The sequence below is a fragment of the Erinaceus europaeus genome, chromosome 1, assembly GCF_950295315.1.
Source record: "Erinaceus europaeus chromosome 1, mEriEur2.1, whole genome shotgun sequence".
Taxonomy (NCBI): domain Eukaryota; kingdom Metazoa; phylum Chordata; class Mammalia; order Eulipotyphla; family Erinaceidae; genus Erinaceus; species Erinaceus europaeus.
In genome coordinates, this window is record NC_080162.1 from 56,770,974 (window position 1) to 56,797,252 (window position 26,279).

The 26,279-nt window shown below is 42.9% G+C and overlaps 1 protein-coding gene across 2 annotated transcripts in view; it reads left to right on the forward strand.

Moving 5' to 3' along the window:
- Window positions 1-256: 256 nt before the first annotated feature.
- Window positions 257-26,279, forward strand: part of BFSP1 (beaded filament structural protein 1) — a 43,105-nt gene continuing 17,082 nt past the window's right edge. Inside the window, exons 1-5 of one of the 2 annotated variants that reach the window (XM_060186414.1) lie at window positions 257-655; window positions 6,430-6,490; window positions 18,371-18,466; window positions 18,710-18,802; window positions 21,979-22,086. In XM_060186414.1, coding sequence (XP_060042397.1) covers window positions 294-655; window positions 6,430-6,490; window positions 18,371-18,466; window positions 18,710-18,802; window positions 21,979-22,086 — 720 coding nt within the window. In that variant the 5' untranslated portion in view covers window positions 257-293. The remainder of the gene's footprint in view (window positions 656-6,429; window positions 6,491-18,370; window positions 18,467-18,709; window positions 18,803-21,978; window positions 22,087-26,279) is intronic. The other variant, XM_060186417.1, reaches the window with a different exon arrangement.

Consider the following 26,279-nt stretch of genomic DNA (forward strand, 5'->3'; position numbering starts at 1 on the left):
TTCCACTTGAATCATAAAGCAAAAGACTTTTAACAATCACTGAACAAAAACTTCAATGCCCAATGCAACCTTCCAACCTCCCTGGGCTGTAGGGTCTGCTAATCCTCCTCACAAAAGCAGGCCTGCGGCTCTTTTATCCTTCCTTAGGGGCTGGGAACAGCTGACTGGCTCTGGAACATGCCAGCAGCTTGCCAGTGGCCTCCCGTGTTTATTTAGCCGGCTGCTGGCTGCGCCGTGGGCCTCTCGGACCGGGCTCTGCACTGGCCGGCCCGTCCGCCCTCCGCTGGGTCACCATGTACCGGCGCAGTTATGTCTTCCAGAGCCGCAAGGAGCAGTACGAGCGCTCGGAGGAGGCTCCCCGCGCCGCCGAGTCTGAGGTCCCCGCGGGCCGGCAGAGCCTAGCGGCGCTGCAGGGCCTGGGCGAGCGCGTGGCCGCTCACATCCAGCGGGCCCGCGCGCTCGAGCAGCGCCACGCGGTGCTCCGGAGGCAGCTGGATGCCTTCCAGCGCCTGGGGGAGCTGGGGGGCCCCGAAGACGCCCTCGCCCGCTACGTGGAGGGCAATCGCCTGCGCGCCCGGGACCTGGCGGCGGAGCGTGCCCGCCTGGAGCGCCAGGGAGCAGAGGCGCAGCGCGCGCTCGACGAGTTCCGCAGCAAGTACGAGGTGGAGGGGGGGAATCCCAGGCAGGACCTGGGCGACCCTAACGCCGCGGGTTCGGCCTTAGGTCCCCTGAGAGTGGGGATAAAGTCATTCCTGCAGAGGGCATGCGCAGACTGGTTTCGCTTCGCTGTCACTTCAGTTTGCACGAAACGGCATTTAACTTTTAATTAATTTTACATGTCTGGTACAATTTACAATAAAATGCACAGGCTTTAAGTGCACGCGTTCTTACAAATGTATATGTCCAAGTGACTGTTACTTTATTCTTTGCTGCTTTTTCCCAGTCTGTGATCCCACCTCCAAACCAGAGGCTGGAGTCCAGTGTTCTGATTCCTTCCTTTCTTCCTCTCTCCTTTCCTCTCTTTCAAGATTTACTTGTTTACTTGACATAACAGGGCTTCCTCAGGAAATTTCTGTTCCCTGCGAGAACATCCACTGCAGTGTTATCTGCAATAGAAAAAAAAAAGTAATTTAAATGATGGACACCGTAGGAGGCAGGTTATACAATTGTGCTTCGTTTTTAGTTATATGACAAAGTATAGCACACTGTTCTTTTTTTTTTTTTTTTTTTTTAGAAAGAATAGGAAGGGTGGGAGTAACTTGCATAATAGTTATTCAAAAAAGATTGTCATGCCAGAGGCACTAAGTTTCAGGTTCAGTTCCCCCCACCACTGGGAGCTGGAGCTCATCAATGCTCTGGTGGATTAAAAGAAAAAAAAAGAATGGGGAAAGAGTCAAACTATTTTTTGCTTAGTTGAGGAAAAATAGCTTCTAGACACAGCCACACTCAGAACCCAGTGACGCCGATTACATGTGGGAGATGAGGAAGTAGGAACTGTGCAGTGGGAGACAGGTAGGAAGGAGACAATATATTTTCATTTAATCATGTAGTAGATTTGTCCATTTAAAATTCTGTACAGTAAGTTATTTATTTTTTATAGAGACGGGGGTGGAAGAGTCTGCAGCACTGGTTTACCACTCATGAAGCATCCACACCCCCCACCCCCAACCCCGCCCCCTAGCAGGTGGTGAGTAGGGGCTTGAACCCAGACCCTATATTACATGGTAATGTGTGTACTCTATAGGATGCATCAGAATCTGACTCATGCACATGTCATAGCAGGCGCCCTCCCAGTGAACTATTTTCATTAACTGGTCGCTGGGCCATTGCAGTTCTACCCTGTTTGAGCTGGGAAAGGATGACTGTCATGAGCCTTCCTTGCAGGGATGTAGGTGTTAAGCTTTCCTGATTTCACTTTGTCATGAGTTAATGGTCATAATGGAGCAATCCAATCCCTTCAGGTTTTGCAGTTTTTGTTTTTTTTTTAACAATCCCACAATAATTTATTCCTGTCCATTGTCCCTCTGAAGTGATTTTGATAGCTTGATGGGGGTAGTAGGACTTGAAAATTATTACAAAAAATGATACTTATTTATATGTTCAAGTACACACAAACACACAAGCACACACACACACACTACTTTGAGTGTGCTTTTACAATCTTGACATGAGTTGATGAGTAGCCAAAGACAGGTGAAAATAATGCCCAAATGGGAAAGTCTCTGCAGCTTTCTATTTGGCTCATAGAACAGTTTCAAAATCAGGTCACTAGTATGTGAGGCAAAAGCTAAATAAAAGAAGGACTAAGAGACCTGATGAAATATCTCACCTGGGAGAGCTCACACTTTGTCAAGCTCACCACCCAGGCTTGAGCCCCCAGTGCACCACATGGGAGCGGTGTCTCTCCCTCTCTTTCTGTGTCTCTGTATCTGAAAAAGTCAGCCAGGAGCAGTGAAGCCCTGGTGTGTGTGTGTGTGTGGGGGGGGGTGTGTTAGATTAAATGAAAACAGATAAAACTGCCCAAATGTAATGATTATCACAATTAATAATCAAATTTTGGAAAGATAAAATTATGTAAAACATAATTAAAAATCATGTTTTACATTTATGAACTCAATTAACTTACACAAATATGTACAAGTAGATCATGAATTCTTTATAATGATATTTATATGACATGAAAATCAAGTTAGTATGTTTTTGACTCAACTTTTAAAAAAAATTTATTGGATAGAGACAGAGAGAAATGGAGACTGAAGGGAAAGATAGAGAGGAAGAGAGCAGACATCTATTTCATCGCTTGTGAAGCTTTTCCCTTCAGGTATGAACCTGAGCCCTTGCACACTGTAATGTATGCAACTGATCCCCAACCCAATATGTTTTTTTAAATATTTATTTATTCCCTTTTGTTGCCCTTGTTGTTTTATTGTTATAGTTATTACTGATGTTGTTGTTGTTGGATAGGACAGAGAGAAATGGAGAGAGGAGGGGAAGACAGAAAGGGGAAGAGAAAGACAGACACCTGCAGACCTGCTTCACTACCTGTGAAGCGATGCCCCTGCAAGTGGGGAGCCAGGGGCTCGAACCAGGATCTTTACTCTGGTCCTTGTGCTTTGTGCCACCTGTGCTTAACCCGCTGTGCTACTGCCTGATTCCTCCCAATATGTTTTTTTTTTAATATTTATTTATTGATTCCCTTTTGTTGCCCTTGTTGTTTTATTGTTGTTTTATTTATTTTGTTGTAGTTATTATTGTTGTTATTGATGTAGTCGTTTTGGATAGGTCAGAGAGAAATGGAAAGAAGAGGGGAAGACAGAAAAGGGGAGAGAAAGATAGACACCTGCAGACCTGCTTTACTGCTTGTGAAGTGACTCCCCTGCAGGTGGGGAGCTTGGGGGGGGGGGGCTCAACTGGGATCCTTATGCCAGTCCTTGTGTTTTGCGCCATGTACACTTAATCCACTGTGCTACTGCCTGACTCCCCCAATATTTTTTTTAATATTTATTTTATTTATTTATTCCCTTTTGTTGCCCTTGTTGTTTTACTATTGTAGTTATTATTGTTGTTGTCATTGTTGGATAGGACTGAGAGAAATGGAGAGAGGAGGGGAAGACAGAGAGGAGGAGAGAAAGATAGACACCTGCAGACCTGCTTCACCGCCTGTGAAGCGACTCCCCTGCAGGTGGGGAGCCGGGGTTCGAACCGGGATCCTTATGCCGGTCCTTGTGCTTTGTGCCACCTGCGCTTAACCCGCTGTGCTACAGCCCGACTCCCTCCCCAATGTTTTTAAGGCACAGAAATTCATAGATGTTTCTATCAGGAAAGAAATATGAGAATGGGTTGGGGAGACAGTACCAACAGTAGTGCACCAGACTTTCATGTTTCAGATACTGTGGTCCCAGGTTTAATCCCCACATGACAATAAAGCAAAGCTATTACTTCTCTTCTCTGGGACTTCAGAGCTTCAGGCATGAAAGTCTTTTGTATTCCTATTATTTATCTTCCCAGTCACAAATATTTTGCTTACTAATTACAACTGAACTATTAAATAATTGAAAAAAATGTTTTATTAGGGAAATGGCAATTTTGAATACAATTTATTTACTGTGATAGGTGCCTGCACACCGTTCCCATCATCAACTTAAGTCCCCTTTCACCATTGAGCACTGTGGTCACCAATGCCCATTCAGACCCCTCCCTCCTCCTTCCCCAGACTCTGTGGCTTTTCTGCAACAGACCACACCCTATGCTTCCCCTTCCTTTGCTTTTTCCTTAAGTTCCATCTGTAAGTGAGGTTAATTGGTATTCATCTTCCTTTTGGATTATCTCATTTAATGTGGTTTTTTCAAGTTGAATCTCATATGTGGAAAAGAGATTTCATCATTTCTTTTCAAATAATTAACTGATTAATTTACTTTGGATAGAGATGAATTGAAAAAGGATGGGAGGCAGGGAGGGAAGGAGAGAGAGAGAGAGAGAGAGAGAGAGAAACTCCTACAGCACCACTTCACTGCTCTTGAAGCTTTCCTCCTGCATATGAGGCCTAGGGGTTTGAACTGGGTTCCCTGCATATTGTAACATGTGCACTCTACCAAATGTGCCACTGCCCAGCCCTAGTTTCATCATTTCTTACAGTGCAGTAATATTCTGTTGTGTATATATGCCACAACTTTCACAACCAACTATCTATTGTTGAGCATCCGAGTTACTCACCAGTTTGGGCTTACAAACAGTGCTGCTATCTACAAGTAAATGCTTTTTAGGTGACATCAGAACTGGAATTTGTAACAGTTTACACATTCATTTTTTTTTCTTTTTCTTTTTTTAATGGAACTAGGGCCTTGCGTGTGCATGATTTCACTAGTCCTGGGTTGATTCATTCCGATGGTGAGACAGAAAGGAGAGACTGTACAGTACCAGAGCTTCCCTAGTTCCATGGCACTCCCAGGCGGTTGCAGAGTTAGAACTTGGGCAAGACACATACTCTACCCTGTGAGCTATCTCTCCAGACCCCATGCATTCCTAATTGTTTTTTATCCAAGGTCAGGGCCTTTCTTTCTTTCTTTCTTTTTTTTTTTTTTTTTTTCCTCCAGGGTTATTGATGGGGCTTGGTGCCTGCACCATGAGTCTACTGTTCCTGTAGGCTATTTTTTCCCCTTTTTGTTGCCCTTGTTGTTGTTATTATTATTGTTGTTACTGATGTCATTGTTGTTGGATAGAACAGAGAGAAGTGGAGAGAGGAGGGGAAGACAGAGGGGGAGAGAAAGGTAGACACCTGCAGACCTGCTTCACCACCTGTGAAACCAGCCCCCTGCAGGTGGGGAGCCGGGGGCTTGAACTGGGATTCTTAGGCCAGTCCTTGCACTTCGCGCTACCTGCGCTTAACCTGCTGCGCTACTGATTGACCCCCCCTTTCTTTCTTTCTTTCTTCCTTCCTTCCTTCCTTCCTTCCTTCCTTCCTTCCTTTCTTTCTTTCTTTCTTTCTTTCTTTCTTTCTTTCCTTCTTCCTTTCTTTCTTTCATAACAGAGAACATAATGGCTTAGTTTTATAGCATCTCCCACAGTATTAAGTACTTGACTAGAGCCTGTGACATGAATAGATAAGGACACAGAAAGAGGTCTCAGGTACATTAATGTACGATACCCTCAGCTTATCTTGGGGTGGCAGGGTCGGGGGGTGACAGGGCTGTTGTATTGGCCCTTTAGGCTGGGAGATTCCTATCCCATTTATCTTTCCCAGTTACCATGTTCTTTCTCTCTTTTTAAAAATCTTTATTTGTTTATTTATTGTATAGAGAAACAGGGGAATTGAGAGGGGAGAGAAAGATAGAGATGGAGAGAGACAGAGAAACACCCACAGCCCTGCTTCACTACTACCATTGGTGGCATCCGGGGGCTTGAACCTGAACCTGCGTCCTTGCACACTGTAACATGTGCGCTCAACCAGGTGCACCACCACCTGGCCCCGTATATGATGTTCATGTCACCACATTCTGCATGCACTACGAAGTGCAAAAGATTGGGAAATAGTGAACTCAGAATGCAGCATTAGCTAGTGAGGTAGCATTAAAGTTAAGAATTTCTCTGTAGGGGCGAGGGGGTGGTGCACCTGGTTGAGGGCACATGTTACAATGCACAAGGACCCAGGTTCAAGCTCCTGATCCCCACCTGAAGGAGGAAAGCTTCATGAGTGGTGAAGCGGGGCTGCAGGTAGTTTTCTGACTCTTTCTCTTTATCCCCCTTCTCAATGTCTCTCTGTCTCTATCCAATCATAAAAGATGTATAAGTAAATAAATAAAGAAATAAAAGAATATCTCCTTAAGGCAGAGGCGTTGCACTCATCTCTGGTTAGACTTAATGCCAATTGTGGGATCATCGTGTGTGGAATCACAGAAGCTACCAGCTCTCGTTTTTGTGTCCAATTTGCAGGTATGAAAATGAATGTGAATGTCAGCTGCTGCTGAAAGAAATGCTTGAGCGGCTTAACAAGGTGAGCAGAGTACTTCCTTGGATTTGAGTTGATAGAATTGAGCAAAATGGTGGAAATTATTATTATTATTATTTTTAACCAGAGCACTGCTCAGCTCTGGCTAGTGGTGGTGCAGGGGCTTGAAGCTGGGACTTTGGAGCCTCAGGCATGAGAGCCTGTTTGCATAACTATTATGCTATCTACCCCTGCCCTGGAAACTATTCTTAGGCACATCTCCTCTATGTTTGATATTCCCTGATTTCTTTGATCTCTTTCTCTTTCTGGACTTGGTAATTTCAACCTCTTTTTGAGGGAATTTACACTCCCAGAGACACACTCCTCTACCACAAGATACAGTCTTCTGAGAGAACCATTTGTGATCAAGCTGACTGGCTGAGCTGGAATAGCAAACACGCCAACTTTACAACGACCAGCTTTTGTTGTGCCATTCAGACTTACTGTTTCCAGACACCAAGTTTAGCAGGGAACTTGCTTTGATAGTTGCAACAATAGTCCCACCCTATTTGCTAACAGTCTTGAGCTTGCTTCTCTATAAGAAAGTTCTCAAGGGAACAAGGAAGAAATTCCCATTTCCTTTCAAACTACTTCCTCTCAGAGCATGAAACATTCTCATATTGGGGGCCTCAGGGGTGGGAGTTGGGGGGAAGAGGTTTACAAGGGATTCTTAGCTTCTTGTGGAGACACTCTAGTAGAGGTAGTACCGCGTTGTTCTGGGCATCAGAAGTTTCCTTCTGTATTCTATCCTCAACATAACTGAATTTCCTGCTTTAGCTAGGAGAACCTGACTATCAAATAGCAAAATAATCCTGAACCACAGAGGCTGAACAGAATCAGATAATAGCTGTAAGCATTATCCTTTTTTGATCATTTCAGGACTCAAATGTGTGAACAGAAGAACCCAAGTGTTGCTTATTTAGGTCACATGTCTGCATTCTCCTTCCACCTTCCCATGCCCATAACCTTACCAGAATCCCTAATGTAAAACAGCACTTTTGGGCCTGGGTGGTGGCACACCTGGCTGAGTGCACATGTTATAGTGCTCAAGGACCCTGGTTCAATCCCCCAGCCCCTACCTGCAGGGCAAAAGCTTTTCGAGTGGTGAAGCAGGTCTGCAGGTGTCTGTCTTTCTCCCTCTCTATATCCTCCTACCCTCTTGATTTCTGGCTGTCTCTCTCCAGTAAATAACAATAATAAGACAGTGCTTTCTCCTGCTCTGTCTCATTTCCATTTCTTGGGATTTTGTCCAACCTCTGTTGTCGGGATTATTCTACTAGTAGATGGGAAAGTCAGAACTACAATCAAGAAAAACTCAGATTTGCTTTGTCTATGTTGCCAACAGCATGAATTTCTGTGCTCTTCTCTGTGTGAGCATATAGTGTATTTCCAAACTAGGACTCTTGTTTTAAAAGGGGTATTGCTAGTAATTACACAGGTGGGGGAAACAACTCAATGTGTCAGAGTACAGGACTCGCATGCTTGAAGTCCTGTGTTCAGTCCTCAGTACCACCATCAGCCGGAGCTGAGAGGTATTATGGTTTCTCTTTTATAAAAATAAATAAATAAATATGGGGGGTATAAAAGGGGAGACTGTAAAATAGTGTAGTGGGTGTTCACTGGACTTGCATGTCTGAGTCCCTTTAGATCACAGTTTCTTTTTCTTTATTTTTTTTTAAAGGTTTTATTTTTTTATTAATGAGAAAAATAGGAGGAGAGAAAAAGAACCAGACATCACTCTGGCACATGTGCTGCCGGGTATTGAACTCAGGACCTCATGCTTGAGAATCCAATGATTTATCCACTGTACCACCTCCTGGACCACCAGTTTCTTATTTCTTCATGATAGTGTTTGCACACCTCTCCCACCACCAACGTTTAGTTTCTGAGGGCTGAGCAGTGTTCCAGCTTCTCTTTCTCATTCTCACTCTTTTTTTTTTTTAGTAAAATAAACACATAAATCTAAAAGGCATATTTATGCGATCCATTGGTAGAAACTGGCACTGTTCCAGGCAAATCAGAACACCTTATATTAAATAGCAATGTGACAGTGAGACTGTGTTTCACTAACCCTGAGTCCACAGACTCAGTGATCGGCCCGGGGTGCAATGGAACTGTCTATTGGAGTCTGAACTGGCATTTGGGCCTCAGCATCTGACATCACCCAGCTATTCTGCTGATACTTTTACCTTGTCCTGATCTTTGGTTTTGGTGAGGATCCCAGGCTGCCAGATGGGGCTGCCATCTTGTCCATAGACCATCTGACACCCTTCAGAAGATGCCTGTAAGAGGCCTGTAACAGCCTCTCCTTCAAGCCACCAGGTTCTGCTTTGTGCATGTTTGCCCTTATTGCAAGCTGGATTCTCTCCAGACTAACCTCTAAGATTGGCACTCACACTAGTGCCATCTTGTGCATTCCTCAAAGAAGAGAATGAATGTAGTTCCCCCTGACTTTTTTTTTTTAAGCTTTGCTCAAAATGACAATGGGTTTACAAATAAGCTCAAACCTTGTGCTGTTTTTCTCTTATTAAAAATGCAATATATATATTCTGTAGAAAAATAAGATGACGGAGCCGGGTGGTGGCACACCTGGTTGAGCTTACAACGTTGCATGTTACAACGTGCAAGGACCTGGATTCAAGCCCCTGTTCCCCATCTACAGGGGGAAAGCTTTGTGAGTGATAAAGCAGTGCTGCAGGTCTCTGCCTCTCCCTCTCTATCACCTCTTTCCCCTCTTGGTTTTTGGCTGTCTCTATCTAATAAAGTTAGTTAAAAAAATTTTTAAAAAAAGGAAAAGAAGATGGCAGAGATCATGAAAAAAAAAACATAAGAGAAATGCATCCTATCATTTCACACCCCTTGGATAACATAGCAGTGACACCTTTACGTGCACTGTGACATAGAACATAGGCTGTTGAAGTGTCAGCGTTGTAATAATTTTATGAGAATGTGATGAACTTGGGCAATGGTCAGCACAGGGCATGGCTGTTCCTTTGTCCAAGGTAAGGCTCTTTTGCCTACAGACAAGCTGTGTGTGTGGTGAAGGGAGGAAGAGACAGAGATAGAAATAGAGATAGAGATAGCTATAGAGATTGAAAGGATAGAGACATTTCATGTTTCTTCTGGGTATAAATGAAACTAAAGGTGAATCACCTCATTTCTCTGTGCCTCTTCTTTATTTACAAAGTGAGAACAGTCATAATTTTTTTCTTTTTTTACCACTGTAGGAGTAGATGTGCGTCTGTGCCTACTATGAATCAGATGACATGGCCATGTTTGTGATTTGTCTAGCACAGTTAATGTTACAGAGCATATGATATTGTGTCAACTAAGTTTTCTCCAGAGTATGTGGTGATTTTAGATGGTTCTGAGAGGAATAAGTTTTATTTTTTTGGAGGAAAGAATTATTTATAAGACAGTTGTCACATGAGTACAGTTTCTTATTTCTTCATGATAGTATCTGTACACCACTTATACCAACTGATCTTACTCTGTTGTCATGCCTAATTGTGAATTTATTTTTATGATCATATTTTATTTTAGCAGGTAACATAAACATTCCATTTTAAATTCTTATAAGTAAAAAGTAAATGAATTTTAAGAGAATTACATGGTGAATAATAACGCAAGCTATACTAAAGATATGGCAGAAATAAACCCAGCATGTGAATACAAGATGCTGGGGAAGGTTTCTGCATGAGCTTCTGGCACCTTCAGAATGGCTTTGTGGTTCATGGTCACACCCAAAAATGACTTGGTCCAATCCCTTCTTTTGACTAGTGTCACAGTGGTGACGTACCTAGTGAGTTGTTGAATTTTCTCCTCCCTTTCTTCCTTCCTTCCTTCCCTCCCTCCCTCCCTCCCTCCCTTCCTTCCTTCCTTCCTTCCTCTCTCTCCCTTCCTTCATTCCTTCCTTTCTTCCTTCCTTCCTTCCTCTCTCTCTTCCTCCCTTTCTTTCTTTCTTTCTTTTTTTCTTTCTTTTTATTTCTTTCTTCCTTTCTAGCCTTTCTCTGCATCACTCTAAATCATTCTATTAAATATGTCTGTAAAAGAGTAAGTGGTATGGAAGGTTGAAGAATGCAAGAGTGGAACCTGAAGCTTTAACTCTTTAGTGCTATACATCTTTTATACCCAAGAATTCCTCCAAGGTTGAAAAAAATAACTTTCTGGAGCAGAGAAGAGGAAACTAAGGAAGAAGTCTAGGAGACTGAGGATAGGGAGACTAAATAACAGAAGGACCGAATAGGAACCAGAAGGTAACCAAAGGGATAGAGAACAGAGTTGAGGAAAGAAAAGGGTGTTGGGAGTTGCAGAATATCCTTCCTTAGCACCTAAAGGAAAATGACCTTCACTTTTTCACTTCACAATAACCCTGCCTCCAGGGTTATTGCTGGGGCTCAGTGCCTGCACTATGAATCCACTGCTCCTGGAGACCATTTTCCCCCATTTTTGTTGTCCTTGTTGTTATTGTTGTCATTACTGTTGTTGTTATTGGATAGGATAGAGAAAAATTGAGAGAGGAGGGGAAGACAGAGGGGGGAGAGAAAGACAGATATCTGTAGACCTGCTTCACTGCTTGTGAAGTAGCCCCCCTACAGGTGGGAAGTTGAGGGCTTGAACTTGGATCCTTACGCCAGTCCTTGTGCTTCATGTGACCTTCACTTTTTTCCTGAGAAAAGCTCTTTACATCTAGGGTTGGAGTGAAAGTGCTTTCTAACTAATCCAAGTTTACTAGCATTTTGAATGAAACTTATTCATTCTTTAGTTGTGTTTTTGATGAAATTTCTAGCACATCTAGAGTGGGTTGGTAAGACTGTTTTGTTTTTTTTTCTCAGGGTATATTTGACTTTAGTTATTTCTCTATTTCCATTCCAAAAATGGTGTAGACCAGTGATTCTAAAGCTTCAGTGTGCATTACTTAAAGGGTATGCCAATTCTGGGGTCCTGACCCCAGAAATTCTGTTCCAGTAGATCCAGGATCTGTTAGCTATTTTGTTTGTCTAATCATTTCCCAGATAGTGTGGGTTCAAGGACCACACTTTGAAAACCACTGACCTTGATCTAAAGCATACAGTACCAGGGTTGAAATGCTTTTTTTTTTTTTTTAAGTTAGACCATTGACTCAGAGCCTCAATTCAGAAAAATCTGGATGCTTCTACTGGGGGAGCTTTTGAAAAAGCAGCTGACACCATGTAAAGCATAATAAAAACACAAACGTCTACACATTGCTGAGCTCTGCAAACAAAAGAAAGCACTTTTGCATGAGTTCTCCCACAACATATCAGCAACTGCACATTCTAATAGCAGTACCTATCCACTTTGGGGAGCTTGTGGGGGCAGTTTACCGGATAATTGTCTTCAGAACAAAAGAATGTGCTTGCAGAAACATCTGTTTAATTCCTATCTTAGTGATAAATGTTGGCTTTTGTTATCACTATGACCAGTTTTAAATGTCTGGGTGATGGAACCACAAGAGTGGTTGTTTTGGCTGGATCCTAATAGGGAGAGGTGGCAGATAATGGCAGACACCTTAAAAGTGGAATCAGAACTCAGTAACTCTTAAATTAGTCTAGAGGAGCCCAAGAAAAACTTTAGTTCTGTTAGCAAGCATAAATCAAACCACCATCCACTGTAAGGAAGCAAAGATGTTTATTGACGAATTGCAATCCGGGCCGAGATGGTGACTGGTGTTAGTCTACCAAGCTCGACCCCGAACAGGGCTCAAACCATACAATTTATAGGAATTCAGACTACACTCAGGGAGGGGGAGCACATCACCTTATCAACCTACATCCAATAACAGGCTATAGCAAACACAAGATCCAATCATTTCAAACTTAGCAAAAGCATGATCCATTCAAAGCAAAGCGCGGGCTAGTTTCAGATATAGTAAGATCACACAACCAATAGAATTCAACCAGGCACATCCTCCTGGCTATGACCACCCATCCGGTAGACAGCACACCACAAAGTCTGTTCAAAGGTCCTGATAAGGCTTGTCCCCATGTAGGGTCCTTCGAACAATGGGTGGCCTTCACTGATGAGGTCCTGATAAGGCTTGTCCCCAGGCAGGGTCCTTCGAACAATGGGTGGCCTTAACTGATTAGGTCCTGCTTATTCAAGGGGGAAGGGGCAAGGAATTTTACACCTCATACTACAAGCAACTCATACTAAAAGCACTTAACAAACAACTGCATAAAAAGGGAATTTCAAGGCTACTGCCTTTTACATTCCCCACTTGTCTTAGCCGAGAATCAAATCTTTGATTCATCTTCATCTTTTTTTCTTTTGGGTCAGTGGGATCAGCAACTGTCCTCTTCAAAGGAATGTGATGAATCTAGTGCCACTTTCCGGCAACCTTTGCAGCAGTTGGTGTACTCAGGATCACAATATAAGGTCTTTCTCACTGGGTGTGCCTTGTGGAGCAGGCAGCAGGTGACAGGGTCCTTCCCAAAGGCTTGTAGCACAGCATTCTAATTGTCCTGCAATATAGGCTGGAGATCTGTAAGAACTTGGTAACAGTTGTGGGATAGATCAGAGACAAGAGCATCACAGATCATGACAGCAGCAGTCTGCCAAAAACCATTTCAAAGGGAGACAGTTTGTTTACAATGGGAAACAGTGTACTCTCAGAAGGGCCTGAGCCAGGAGCGATACCCATCCCCTGCCAGTTTCAAGGGTTAATTTAGTTAAAGTCTCCTTTAAGGTCTAATTTATCTCTCTACCTGCCCAGGGATATGGGACTCGTTAGCATAATGAAATTCCCAATTTGTTCCCATTTCTCGGGTCACTAACTGAGACACAAAAACAGTGAATGTCTGCTTACCAGAACCAATGGTGAGAGGGAACTCTCCACCTGGGCACTGTTTTATCTAAAATTTTCTTGCTCACCATCTATGCCCCCTCAGACTTTATTGGTTAAACCTCTATCCAACTTGAAAATGTGTCTATAAATATCAGCAAGTACTTATACCCAAAAGTCTCTGATTTTACTTCTGTAAAATCTATTTAGTCTCTAGTCCTAATCTCTTTCTTGCCCATCTTATTTCTCCTTACTGTATCCAGGGTCCTTTGGAAGCAGGGAGCCTAGTAGAATCAATGTCAAGGCTGGCCCTGCTTGTTGTGTAGCTGCACAAGTGGCTTCATCTGCCCTCTAGTTTCTTTTCTGATGTCCGGAACAATGGGTCACGGCTGCTTCTTGCAGGGTCCATGCGGCCTCCAGTAGGTTCTTTTGCTGGATCATCTTCCCGGTGGGAGTCAGGAATCTTCTCTCCCCACATGCTCCATGCACACGCCATGTAGCAAAGGCATACCTCTTGGCAGTCATGCATTTGTAGGGAGCCTCAGGATCCGTCTCCAACATCAGGGTGGCAGGGTTCAGGCTGGTGGCAGCACTGAATTTCACTCATGGCTGGTCTAGGAACAGAACTTGGTAGCAGGTTAGGTGGGCATTGGACTTGCCCCAGTGATGGCTTGTCTGCTTTCCTTACCAGCTGTGCCACAGGTGCTATTGTCTTCAGGCATTTTGTCCATCCAGCAGCTACAGGGTCCAATATTTGACAAATAGGCAACGGGTCTGTGCCATGGCCCAAGTTTTTGGGTCAGCACTCCCCGGCTTATGTCTTTAAGTTCATCAACCAGCAGTCTAAATGGCTTGTTGATAAAACAGCCTTTCTTCCAGTGTCCTTTTTCTTTGCAGTAACATCACTGATCTTTCTCTACCCTTAGCCCCCAATTTTCTGACTTTCCTTTTCCCTCTGGGCACTGCCCCAACTTTCTCTTCCTTCCTTTCTTTCTTTCTTTCTTTCTTTCTTTCTTTCTTTCTTTCTTTCTTTCTTTCCAAAGTCTAATGTCAAAACATTTACCAACTTCTTAAAAACCCTCTGAGCAATCTCTCAGCTTTTCTTTAAAATCTTTCTGTCTTCTGTAACTTTTTTCTAACACCTGGGGCAGATTTGAGCAACAAAAGGCCAAATTTAGTGTCATTCTATTTACCTTAGAGAAATTTGTGGGCCATTTTACTGCCTCTTGGAGACACCCTAAGAGAACCTGGCAGTATGATTGAAGGGGTATCACTGCCGTACTCTTACATTTGTAACCAGTAAGACATACACAAAACCAGATTAAGAGCTTACCAAAACTGACAATCTAATGACCAGAATTTGCCTATACATCTCTATGTAATTTTAGAAGGTCTTTTTAACAAACAGATATACCAGTATAGTATATAAAGTCAATATCTAATGTGTTGACATAATAAAATGATCACCATTTTTTAGCATTATTTTAAACTGCTTGGACAATTTAAGCACAATATCAAAACAGTTTTTGTTAAGATCTTTACTCATCACAAAGCTATCATGAATAAGTGTAGATATAAAACTCTTAATAGATTTTACCCCTTAGAACTCTAATATGGCAACTTAAAGGGCTAAAATAAACCTCATAACTTAAATATTCAAAATAATAATTTTGTTAAATCAGGATTTGCCAAAACAAATCTTCTATCAGACCAAAAATACCATTTGTCAAGAATAAATCTCTGACAGTGTCTTAAAACAAACCAGATAATTTTTAAAAGCAGAAAGATATAAAGAGGAAAACCAGAGCAAAAGCCTCAGGCTAGAAAATCATTAATATAACCACTGTGTTATTTTTCACTCACCTAAGCCAGTTCTACTTCTTTAGTTGAGAAGGTATTTTAAAACGTTTACATGTCAATAACCTTTCTGTCATTTTCCACACAAGAGATAGAGACACATCTTCAGTGTGTGATACCTAACTTGAGAGACTCTGTTTGAAATTTAAAGAACATACATTTAAAAGTCACCTTTTTAACCTACTGTAGCAATTTCTATGACCAGGATCTCTAAACCAAATTCAGTTTAACTAAATTTTTCCTTAAACTTTAAACAAACTCTAATTACTTAGAGAGTTAACACATACTAGTGACTTCTCAAAGCATTTTCAATGTCAGACAAATGCCAAATTTGCTGTGGACCAATATCTATAAAATAGATAATTTGCATATCAATTTGGAGAAGATGAATTGTCACATTAAATACGTAAGACTTTAAATCTTTAGCTGTCTTAGCAAATGGACTCTGGCACATGTGCTGCCGGGGATCGAACTCAGGACCTCATGCTTGAGAGTCCAAAGCCTTAATTCTGCGCCATCTCCCGGACCACAGGTTGTTCAGTTTTAAATGTCTAGCTTTAAAGGGAACAAAACACTATTCATGACAGCAATAATTAAAATTTTTTTTAAGAGAGTTGGGTGGTAGCACAGTGGGTTAAGCGTAGGTGTTGCAAAGCACAAGGACCATTGTAAGGATCTGGGTTCGAGCCCTTGACTCCCCACCTGCAGGGGAGTCGCTTCACAAGAGGTGAAGCAGGTCTGCAGGTGTCTATCTTTCTCTCCCCCTCTCTGTCTTCCCCATCTCTCTTCATTTCTCTCTGTCCTATCCAACAATGACAACATCAATAACAACTACAACAATAAAAAATAAGGGCAACAAAAGGGAATAAATAAACAAATATTTGTAAAATTTTTTTATTGATAGCAGGGATAGATAGCATAATGGTTATATGAAGAGACTGTCATGCCTGAGGCTCTGAAGTCCCAGGTTCAATCCCCCACACCACCATATGCTAGAGCTGAGCAGTGCTCCAGTATTTCTCTCTGTGTCTCTCCCTGCATCTCTCTCAAAAATAAAATAAAAGACTTGAATAAAATTTAATTAATGAAAGAGGGAAGAATACAATCTTTAAAAAAATCTTTATTTATTTATTTACTTATTGGATAGAGACAGAGAAATCAAGAGGGAAGGGGGAGATAGGGAGAGAGAGACCTGCAGTCCTGCTCCATCATTCATGAAGCTTCCTCCCCCTGCAGGTGGGGAGCAGGGGCTCAAACCCAGGTCCTTGCACATTGTAATGTGAGCCCTTAACCAGGTGCACCACCAACTGGCCCCAGGAAGACAATTTTACTGGTACACATGTGATGCCAGGCATTAAACTCAGAACCTCATGTATGGGAGTTCAACACTTTGTCTGTGTGCTGCTTTCTAGGCTCCACCAGGAAAATCATTCTAAAACAGTGTCTTGTGTGAAAGATACATGCTCTCAAAATAAATGCCAATAATTCTTGGGGAAAACTATTAAATGAAAAGTTCTGATATTAAGGGAAAACTATATCTTTAAAAATGCTCATTATTATTTGCCATATTATAAAACTCCATCTGGAATGATAATATAATTCTTTTTCATAATGCTTTTTAAATGATGTGTTTTAACACACTCCAAAATTAGTTTTGTATATAATTTTAATGACAGATTCAATTTTGTTAAAAATAAACTTTACATTAAAGTATAGTATGAAAACAAAAACAATACACAGATTTTTTTTTTTTGTCTCCAGGGTTATTGCTGGGGCTCGGTGCCTGCACTATGACTGGAGGCCATTTTTTCCCCTTTTGTTGCCCTTGTTGTTTATCATTGTTGTTGTTATTATTATTGTTGTTATTGCTGTCATTGTTGGATAGGACAGAGAGAAATCAAGAAAGGAGAGGAATACTGAGAGGGGGAGAGAAAGATAGACACCTGCAGACCTGCTTCACTGCTTGTGAGGTGGCCCCCCTGCAGGTGGGGAACTGGGGCTCAAACCAGGATCCTTATGCCTGTCCTTGTGCTTTGCGCCACCTGTGCTTAACCCTCTGCACTACCGCCTAGCCCCCCAATACACAGATTTTAAGAGCACTTTTTTTTTTCCTTAAGACTCAAAAAATTTTTAAAATTTTTAAATTATTTACTTATAAAAAGGAAACACTGACAAAACCATACGATAAGAGGGGTGCAACTCCACTCAATTCCCACCACCAGAAATCTGTATCCCATCCCCTCCCTTGATAGCTTTCCTATTCCTTAACCCTCTGGGAATATGGACCCAAGGTCGTTGTGGGATGCAGAAGGTGGAAGGCTTCTGTAATTGATTCCCTGCTGAACATGGACATTGGCAGGTCGATCCATACTCTCTGCCTGTCTTTCTCTTCCCCTATTGGGAAGGGCTCGGGGGAAGCGGAGCTCCAGGACACATTGATGGGGTCATCTGTCCAGGGAAGTCCGGTTGGCATCTGGAACCTGGTGGTTGAAAAGAGAGTTAACATACAAAGCCAAACAAATTATTGACCAATCATGGACCTAAAGGCTGGAGTAGTGCAGATGAAGAGTTGGGGTGTTCAAGAGCAATTTTTTTTTTATGGGCTATCCATTCACATTTTAAACTGGCATGACAAGAACTGTATCACCAGTATCCTATCCATCAGCTGTCCTCTTAGAAGTAACCATTAGCCTGACTTATAACTGTAAACTAAATTTGCTTGCTGTTTAAAAAAAATGCTTTATAGTAAGGGGAGGTAATAATTTATAAGATCATCATCACTATATCTTTATCTTAGTCTACAAATTAGCATAAACTTCAAGACCAGTGTATGTAAATGTGCTCTAACTTTTCTTCTGATCTTTCTTAGATCAAAGGCTACATTTTGGCGTACAGAACTTGCTGTCAGGGGAAGTTGTGTGTGTTGTAGTGTATTTAGGAGCTTTCTAACCTCTGTCTACTACATGCCAGTAGTAACACCGAGTGATTAAAAATGACTCCTTGGGGGCCAAATCACCTCCTCCCCACAAGTTGAGAGCTTCTGTTCCTGATCAGGTCCAATGAGCTGGCTCATGCAGTGCCTGACTAGAGATGCAGAACCTCAGATGCTTTCCAAGACTTGCTGACCAAGAACTTCTGTTTCAGCTCATCTGGCTGATTTCACTTTCAGGCCCCAAGTGCCTCCACTGTTGGGTTCCTCACAGTGGTGTGGCTGGTTCTCATTGCAGGAAGCTGATGAAGCCTTACTTCGGAACCTGCACCTTCAGATTGAAGCCCAGTTTCTGCAGGATGATATCAGTGCAGCAAAGGATAGGTACAAAAAGGTAACCACAACAAATCATCTATATAATTGAAAGGAAGATGAAATAATTCAAGCCTTGGCTTATTTGCACACACCCCCACCCCCTGTTGTTGTTCTTGTGAAGATTAAAAGCCAGATAATGTGCCCTCTGGACAGTCTGTCCTGTTTGTGATGGTGGTAAAACATGTAAACTTATCCATCCTGGGGGTCCCCTCATACTGGAGTAGCTTAGATTTTAATGAGAATTCTTTTTTTCTTTCAACAGAATCTTCTGGAAATCCAGGCCTATGTCACCATCCTGCAGCAGATCATCCAGACAACCCCTCAAGCATCTGCTATTACAGCTGGGATGAGGGAGGTAAGGACTGGTGGAGCCAAGACTGCAGGGAAAAAGCAGCCCAAGGCTTTTCTTCCCCACTCCCAAGTTAACTTAGAACCCTGGAAATGCATCAGAGAACTGTGGGCTTGCCGTTTGCATTCATGTTTTAAGATTCCTTTATTCCTTTTTAAAAATATTTATTTATTTATTTATTTATCCTATTATTTTTGATCTGCTTCACCACCTGTGAAGCGACTCCCCTGCAGGTGGGGAGCCAGGGGCTCGAACCAGGATCCTTACGCTGGTCCTTGCGCTTTGCGCCACCTGCACTTAACCCACTGCGCTACCACCTGACTCCCAGTTTCTCCCCTTTTTTAATCCCATCATATGCTTCTTTCTAGTGAAATTCTTCTGAGGTATAAGAATATAGAGACTTTCTGAAGTTAGTTGAGGGGCTTTTTTGTTGTTGTTCTGACCAGAGAGAGTACTGCTCAGCTCTGGTTATTGGTGGTTTTGTGGCTCCTACCTGGGACTTCTCACGTGCAAGTTCAGTGCTTTGCTGCTGTGCTATTTCCCCAATCCTTCTGGGCTTATTTGCTATTATCAGTGTTCATCAGTGATTGTCAGCTCTGCTGGGAATTTGTTAGAAAGGTAAAGTATCCTGAGTTAAAATCTGATTTTTCTTTTCTCTTTCTTTCCTTTTGTTGCCCCTTTTTTATTGTTGTAGTTATTGTTGTTGTTGATATCATTTTTGTTGGATAGGACAGAGAGAAATGGAGAGAGGAGGTGAAGACAGAGAGGAGGAGAGAAAGAAAGACACCTGCAGACCTGCTTCACCTTTTATGAAGTGACTCCCAGGATCCTTACGCCGGTCCCTGCACTTAACCTGTTGTGCTACCACCCGACTTCCCCTTTCTTTGTTTTTTTCTTTATTTCTTTCAGGGAGGGAGGGAGGGAGGAGGGAGAAAGAGAGAGAGAGAGAGAGAGAGAGAGAGAGAGAAACACCACAACACTGAAACTTTCTTCAGTGCAGTATTGGCCAGACTCAAACCTAGGTTGTGCACATGGCAGAGCAGCACACTATCCAAGTGAGCTATTTTGTCGGCTCAGAATCTGCAGTTTAACAATCGTTAAACCTGTGGCCTCATAGCAACTTTTTTGTGTAGTGTGTATAACATCACTTATAAGGTGTTAGGTAGGAAGCAACATGGCTTAGTTGGTTAGCTATCAACTAACTTCAGGCTTCCTCCTCTGGTGAGGAGCTGGATTCAGTTGTGTGCAGGTGCTGTCAGATACGTCTTGTGGGCAGATGTGGGGCACAGAGTACGAGGAGTAGGAGTTGGGCAGAAGATGCCAGGCTGGGGGTGGAGTGGGCTGTGGTACACTAGGTTGAGCGCACACATTCCATTTTCAAAGGACCCAAGTTTGATCCCTTGGTATCTACATGTAAGGGAGAAGTTTCACTAGTGGTAAAGCAGGTCTGCAGCTGTGTTTCTTTCTGTATATCACCCTGTCCCCTTTCAATTTCTCTCTGTCCTGTCAAGTAAAATAGAAAGAAAATAATAATAAGATAAGGGACAAAGGGTGTGTGTGGGGTTGGGGGGTGGGTGGGTTCAGAGCCAAGCAGGCAGGGCTCTGTGGTGTGGAGCTGGAAGAATCGTACTTGCAGTGTTTATCCTGAGGCTGCAGGCCTGCACTTTACACACTTTACACTTTACACATCCTTCATGTACTGATACCACTGTTCCCTGTACTCAGCAGACACCTTGTCTTTGAGGCAGGGGCTGAGAGACAGAGACATAGAGGCCAGAAGCAGAGAGGAAAACAGAGACTGAGTGAAGCCATTTTTTCCCCACACACCAGGAAACAGGAATAAAGTGGAACAGGACAAGCATACAGCAGGGGGCCTGTCTGCAGGATGTTTCTATTGGTGGGGCCAGGGAACCTAGACCCCAAAGCCTCTGTTTATGCCTATTTGTCTTTCCCTAACTATCTCTATTTCTGTGCTATCTCTTTAAGTCACTTTGCAGAGTTTTTGAGAGCAAAGAAGAGCCTTGAACACAGGAATATTAAGCAAATGCTCGTGTTTTATCTTTCCTGCCTACGAGGCACTGATATCCCCCCAGTCAGGCTTCTGGGAAGCCCTTTGTGGTTTTTTTAATCGATAGTGGAGAGGACAACTACTTGGTCGAGTGTGGAAGGCGAGGTAGCAATTCCTTCTAGAACATTCCATAAGTGATAGTGTTAGGGCAGCAGCAGCAGCTGCTTTGCCAAAGCCCCTGCTTCCCTTTTCTCTTTGGAACCTGATGGATCCTGCTTTGTATAACAAGGGTGTCTTCACCTGGGGCTTAGACCGCTTTGCCCTCTGCAGAAACACAGACCAGAGAGCCAAGCAAAAATCTGTATTTTGAGTTTTCTTCTTTTCACAGATAGGAACATGCCTTGCCCAGAATCTCTTAGCTAAATCTAAAATCTAGTTTTTTTTAAAAAAATTATTATTATCTTTATTTATTGGATAGAGACAGCCAGAAATCAAGAGGAAGGGGGGTGATAGAGAGGGAGAGAGACAGACACCTGCAGACACCTGCAGCCCTGCTTCACCCCTGCAGGTGGGGACCGGGGGCTCGAACCCGGGTCCCTAAGCATTGTAATACATGCGCTCAACCAGGTGCACCACCACATGCCCCCCCCTTTTTTTTAAAAATGGCACTCATTTTCTGTGATTTACATGCATAACAACTGATGGCTCAGATGTTGAGTACCAAGCAAAAGGCCTGTCTTTGTCATTCTGGGCTGCTGCAACCAATTCCTCGGGTCACAGGGAGGGGGATGGTGGTGTCTGGACAGCTGGTACTTGATTCTTGGGGTCCTGGAGCCTGCAAGTTCAAAGTCGGGGCAGATACAGTTCTAGTAGATACAGTTCTGGATGAAGATACTCTGCCTATCTTCTAGACAACCGCTTTTGAGCTGTGTCCTCACATGACCTTTCTTTGAGGGGTACATGCAGAGTGAGCCCACCAAACCCAACATAGGTGGCCCACCCTCCTGACCTTACCTAGATCTAGTTGCCTCATTGACTTGATGGGCTCATCATGAACTACTGTAAACAAGAGTGCAGAACATTAACACTAGGGACCCCACGTTCCTTTTCTTCCTGCTGTTCTTCCTCACATGTTGAGTGAGAGCCTGTGAGTGCTGTGTCTTTCCTTACATAGGAGAAGCTCCTGACCAGGCGGGAGGCAGCTGCGCTTCAGAGTCAGCTGGAAGAGTCCCAGGAGGTGCTGTCAGCCCTGCAGGCTCAGAGAGCAGAGCTGCAGGCACAGGTACGGCTCACACCCTCGCACACACTGCCACCACAGAGCATCTCACTCACAGTGTGCATCAGCTTTTGCACATTTTGTTCAGGTCTCGTGAACACACAGACAAGTGCACAGGTATCCAGCTCTGTGGTTTCCCTAAAAGCCCATCACACATGTTTGCATAGTGCTCCAGGTCAGGAGTAGGGTACACAGAGTGGGGCGACCAGATATCTGCCCCCCCCACCTCTTGTTGTGAATAAGGGGCTCCCTGGGAGGCAGGACTTTTGTGCTCAGACTGAAAAAAAAATCCTACATGGATAGAGACAGTGAGTCATACTCATTCTAGCGCCTCAGAGGTGCTGCCCTCACCTGCTTGGAGTCACTGCTCTTCCCTAATAAGGTTGAGGTTATTCTGACTCTGGAGTAATCCATTTTAAACTTGCTTTTAAAAAATTTCTTTATTGGGAGATTGTGGTTTATACTCAACAGTAAAATACGGTAGCTTGTACATATGTAACATTTTCTTTTTTTTTTTTTTACCATCTTTATTTATTAGATAGAGATAGCCAGAAATTGAGAGAGAAGGGGTAAGACACCTGCAGACACCTGCAGCCCTGCTTCACCACTTGTGAAACTTTCCCTCTGCAGGTGGGGACTGAGGGCTGGAACTCAGGTCCTTGCACACTGTAATGTGTGTACTTAACCAGGTATACCGCCACCTGGCCCTACATTTGTCAGTTTTCCACATAACAGTTCAACCCCCACTAGGTCCTTCTCTGCCATCATGTTTCTGGACTTGCCCCCCCCCCCCCCCCCCGCCCCGAGAGTCTTTTACTTTGGTGCAAAACACCTAAACTTGTTTTTAAAGATATGAAGAAATGGGTGCATGCTGGGATATTTTTTCCCTACGCTTTTTCAAATCTCTGCTTCCTGTCTCTCTTCTCCTGTTCTAAAATCTCTCTATTGGAACTTGATGACATACCCAGGAAAGCGTTCTTCTCTTTCACTCAGAATTTGCTAGTGTGATACTCACTTTCTGCCATCCTCTCGCATTCTCCCTCCCGCCCCTTTTTTGGTGAAGTTTCATTTAAAAACTCAACAGAAAGAGCATTGTCCTTATTCTGTGGGCTTCCTTCTTGATTAATAAACTCTGAGGCTTGTACCCATTGATTCCTTCTGGTTTCTGTTACTCTATAATACAGGATCCTGCTGATGGAGGATATAAAATACTGTACTTTCTCCCAGCTGTGTGATTGCATTTCCCCAAGTACAAAAATAAGTTGATAACAGCTCTGACACATAGCAGATGAGAGAACAAAAACAATGTGTAAAATACAGGTTCTCTAGGAAGCATAATCTGTGCACTATGTATTAACCGTTTGCTTTCTCACCAATCTCTCTGAAACGAAATCTAAAGCCCCGTGCAATGTGATGCAGTTTTTAGGTTAAAAGCATAAAATAGAGAATAAGCTCCCTTCAGATCAGGTTAGCATCTTGTTCTGGGATCTAGAAATTCAGACATCCTGGTTCCAGCTCCACCACACACGCACCAGCCTCGCTCAGGGTAGTGGCTCTCCATGGACTCTGGAAAGCAGGCCAGGGCTTCATCATTGTCCAGAGGCAAAATTCTCAGGAGAGTTTATGAAGTCATTGCACCCTTTCTCAGAACAAAGTTGTTAAAGAAATAAGATAAGGATAAATAGAGAGTAAAATAAAAGTGAGTAAAAAATAAATAAAATAAAAGGATGTCAATTGAATTAAAATAGTTTTCAAAACATCACCAAGTAATCTGTTATGTAGTAATATATTTGATAATATATAAAACTGTCATTCTCCTGAGACAAACCATGGCTCAAGGACCAGATGCACTGTTTTGGAACTGTGTGGACTTGTGAGTGTATGGTTTCCTCTGAGGCCTTGGAAGGTTAGAGGGAGGGTGTGTGTGTGTGTGTGTGTGTGTGTGTGTGTGTGTGTGTGTATACTTGTACACATGTTCCTTTGCTTGTGTATATCTGTGCCTATGTATACGTGTGTATGCACATGCATGCATGTGTATTGCTTGTATGGTTTGTGTGAGAGAGGTAAAGAAAGAGAAAGTAAGAGAGAGAGAGAGAGAGAGATATTGAGAAAATGGCCACAAGTTCAGTATGGTTCTAAAGACCAATGTTTTGTAAACAACCAATTATAACTCATTATTGCGTTGTAAAATAAACCAAACAGAATTGTTTGGCATGAGAGAAGAGGTGGACACTAGTCTAGCAGTAAGTTAACAGTGGATGGTGAGTTATAAAGGAGGATTTGTTTTGTGAAACTCTTTTTTTTTTTTTTGTCTTTATTGGAGGAATTCTGTACCCTGTAATGGACTTGTCGATCATAATTAAATCAATAAAAAGGAAAAAGCCTTTCCTGGGTTCCTAGGTGTTAAGGAAAATTAAAAAGCCCATCCTGATGTGATCAATGCCAATCCTGGGACAGAAAAGGAAGATATGTGCATATATATATATATTTTATGTGTATACACACACACACACACACACACACACACACACACACACACACACACACAAATTATAAATTCTCACCACCAGAACTCCATATCCCATCCCATCCCTTGATAGCTTTCCTGTTCTTTAACCCTCTGGGATTATGGACCCAAGGTGGAAGGTCTGGATTCTGTAATTACTTCCTCGCTGAATTTGGGCCTTGATAAGTCAATCCATACTATCAGCCTCACTCTCTCTCTCCCTAGTGGGGTAGGGATTTGGGGAAGCAGAGCTCCAGGATGCATTGGTGGGGTCTTTTGCCCAGGTTGTCCGGTTGGCATCATGGTATCATCTGGAACATGGTAGCTAAAAAAAGAATTCAGATATAAAGCAGAACAAATTGTTGACTAATCATGAACTTAAAGGCAAGAATATTGCAGATGAAGATTTGAGGTCTCCATTTTGGAAAAAGCTAGTAGGCCAATTTTAGGTGTAATCCAAGGGGCCCCTGGCTTTACTAATTTTTGCCTGAGCCTGACAGCTAACATGCAGGTGGACCCAAGTTATTGCCTGGGGGAGATAAACACCATAGTTCTAAGCTCTAAGGGACAGATGGGCTATTTATTTTTTTATTTTTTGCCTCCAGGGTTATTGCTGGGGCTTGGTGCCTGCACTACGAATCTACTGCTTCTGGAGGCCATTTTTTCCCATTTTGTTGCCCTTGTTATAGCTGTTGTTGTTGGATACGAAAGAGAGAAATTAAAAGAAGAGGGGAAGACAGAGAGGAGGAGAGATAGACACCTGCAGACCTGCTTTTCACCACGTGTGAATCTACCCCCTCCCTGCAGGAGGGAAGCTGGGGGCTCAAACCGGGATCCTTACTCTGGCCCATGCACTTTGTGCCATGTGAGTTTAACCCGCTGCACTACTGCCCAGCCCCTGGCTTTTTTTTTTTTTTTGCAAGTTCATGTATTTCAATTCCCTGTATTCCACATAAGAGTGAAACCATCTGTTAACTGCCTTTCACTTCCTTTCTTCAGTGTGCATAATCACTTTCAGTTCCATCCATTTTGTCTTGAAGGACACAATATTGTCTCTTTTAATTGCCAAGTAGTATTTTACTGAGTATATGTCCCATAACTTCCTTTTTTAAAAATTTAGTGATTTAATATTGATTTACAAAATTACAAGGTAATAGGGATACAAGTCTGCACAGTTCCCATCACCAGGGTTCTGGGTCTACAATCCCTTCATTGTAAGCTACAGCAGTTCTCCTAAGGTTGCAGATATGATAGGTCAACTATTATTTCTACAACCATCTGTCTGTATTTGTCCTCCCCTGTTGTTAAAATTCGGAGGCTCCAGCTGGCTGGGCTAGCTTAACAGGCGGGTAACAGAGACAACCAGAGACATACGGCTGGGCAGGGAAGCTGTATTTCTTTATTCAGGAACAACGATTCATAAACTAACCCAAACTAATCACCAAACAGAACTCTGCTGCCTCTTTCCCCCACAGCGGCGCCAAGCACTCTCGAACTCTGGAACTCTGGAACTCTCTTGGGGTTCCTTGGGGCGGGGACAAGCGGGCCCGTGAAACTAGCAGGACTGAACCAATTTTCTTGGCAGGGGGAGAGCTAGAACAACCCAATGTAAAGCATACAACACTCCCCTTCTTAGGGTCCCATCTTCTCTTCCTTTCATGTCACACATAGACCTCTTATTACATCCAAATGC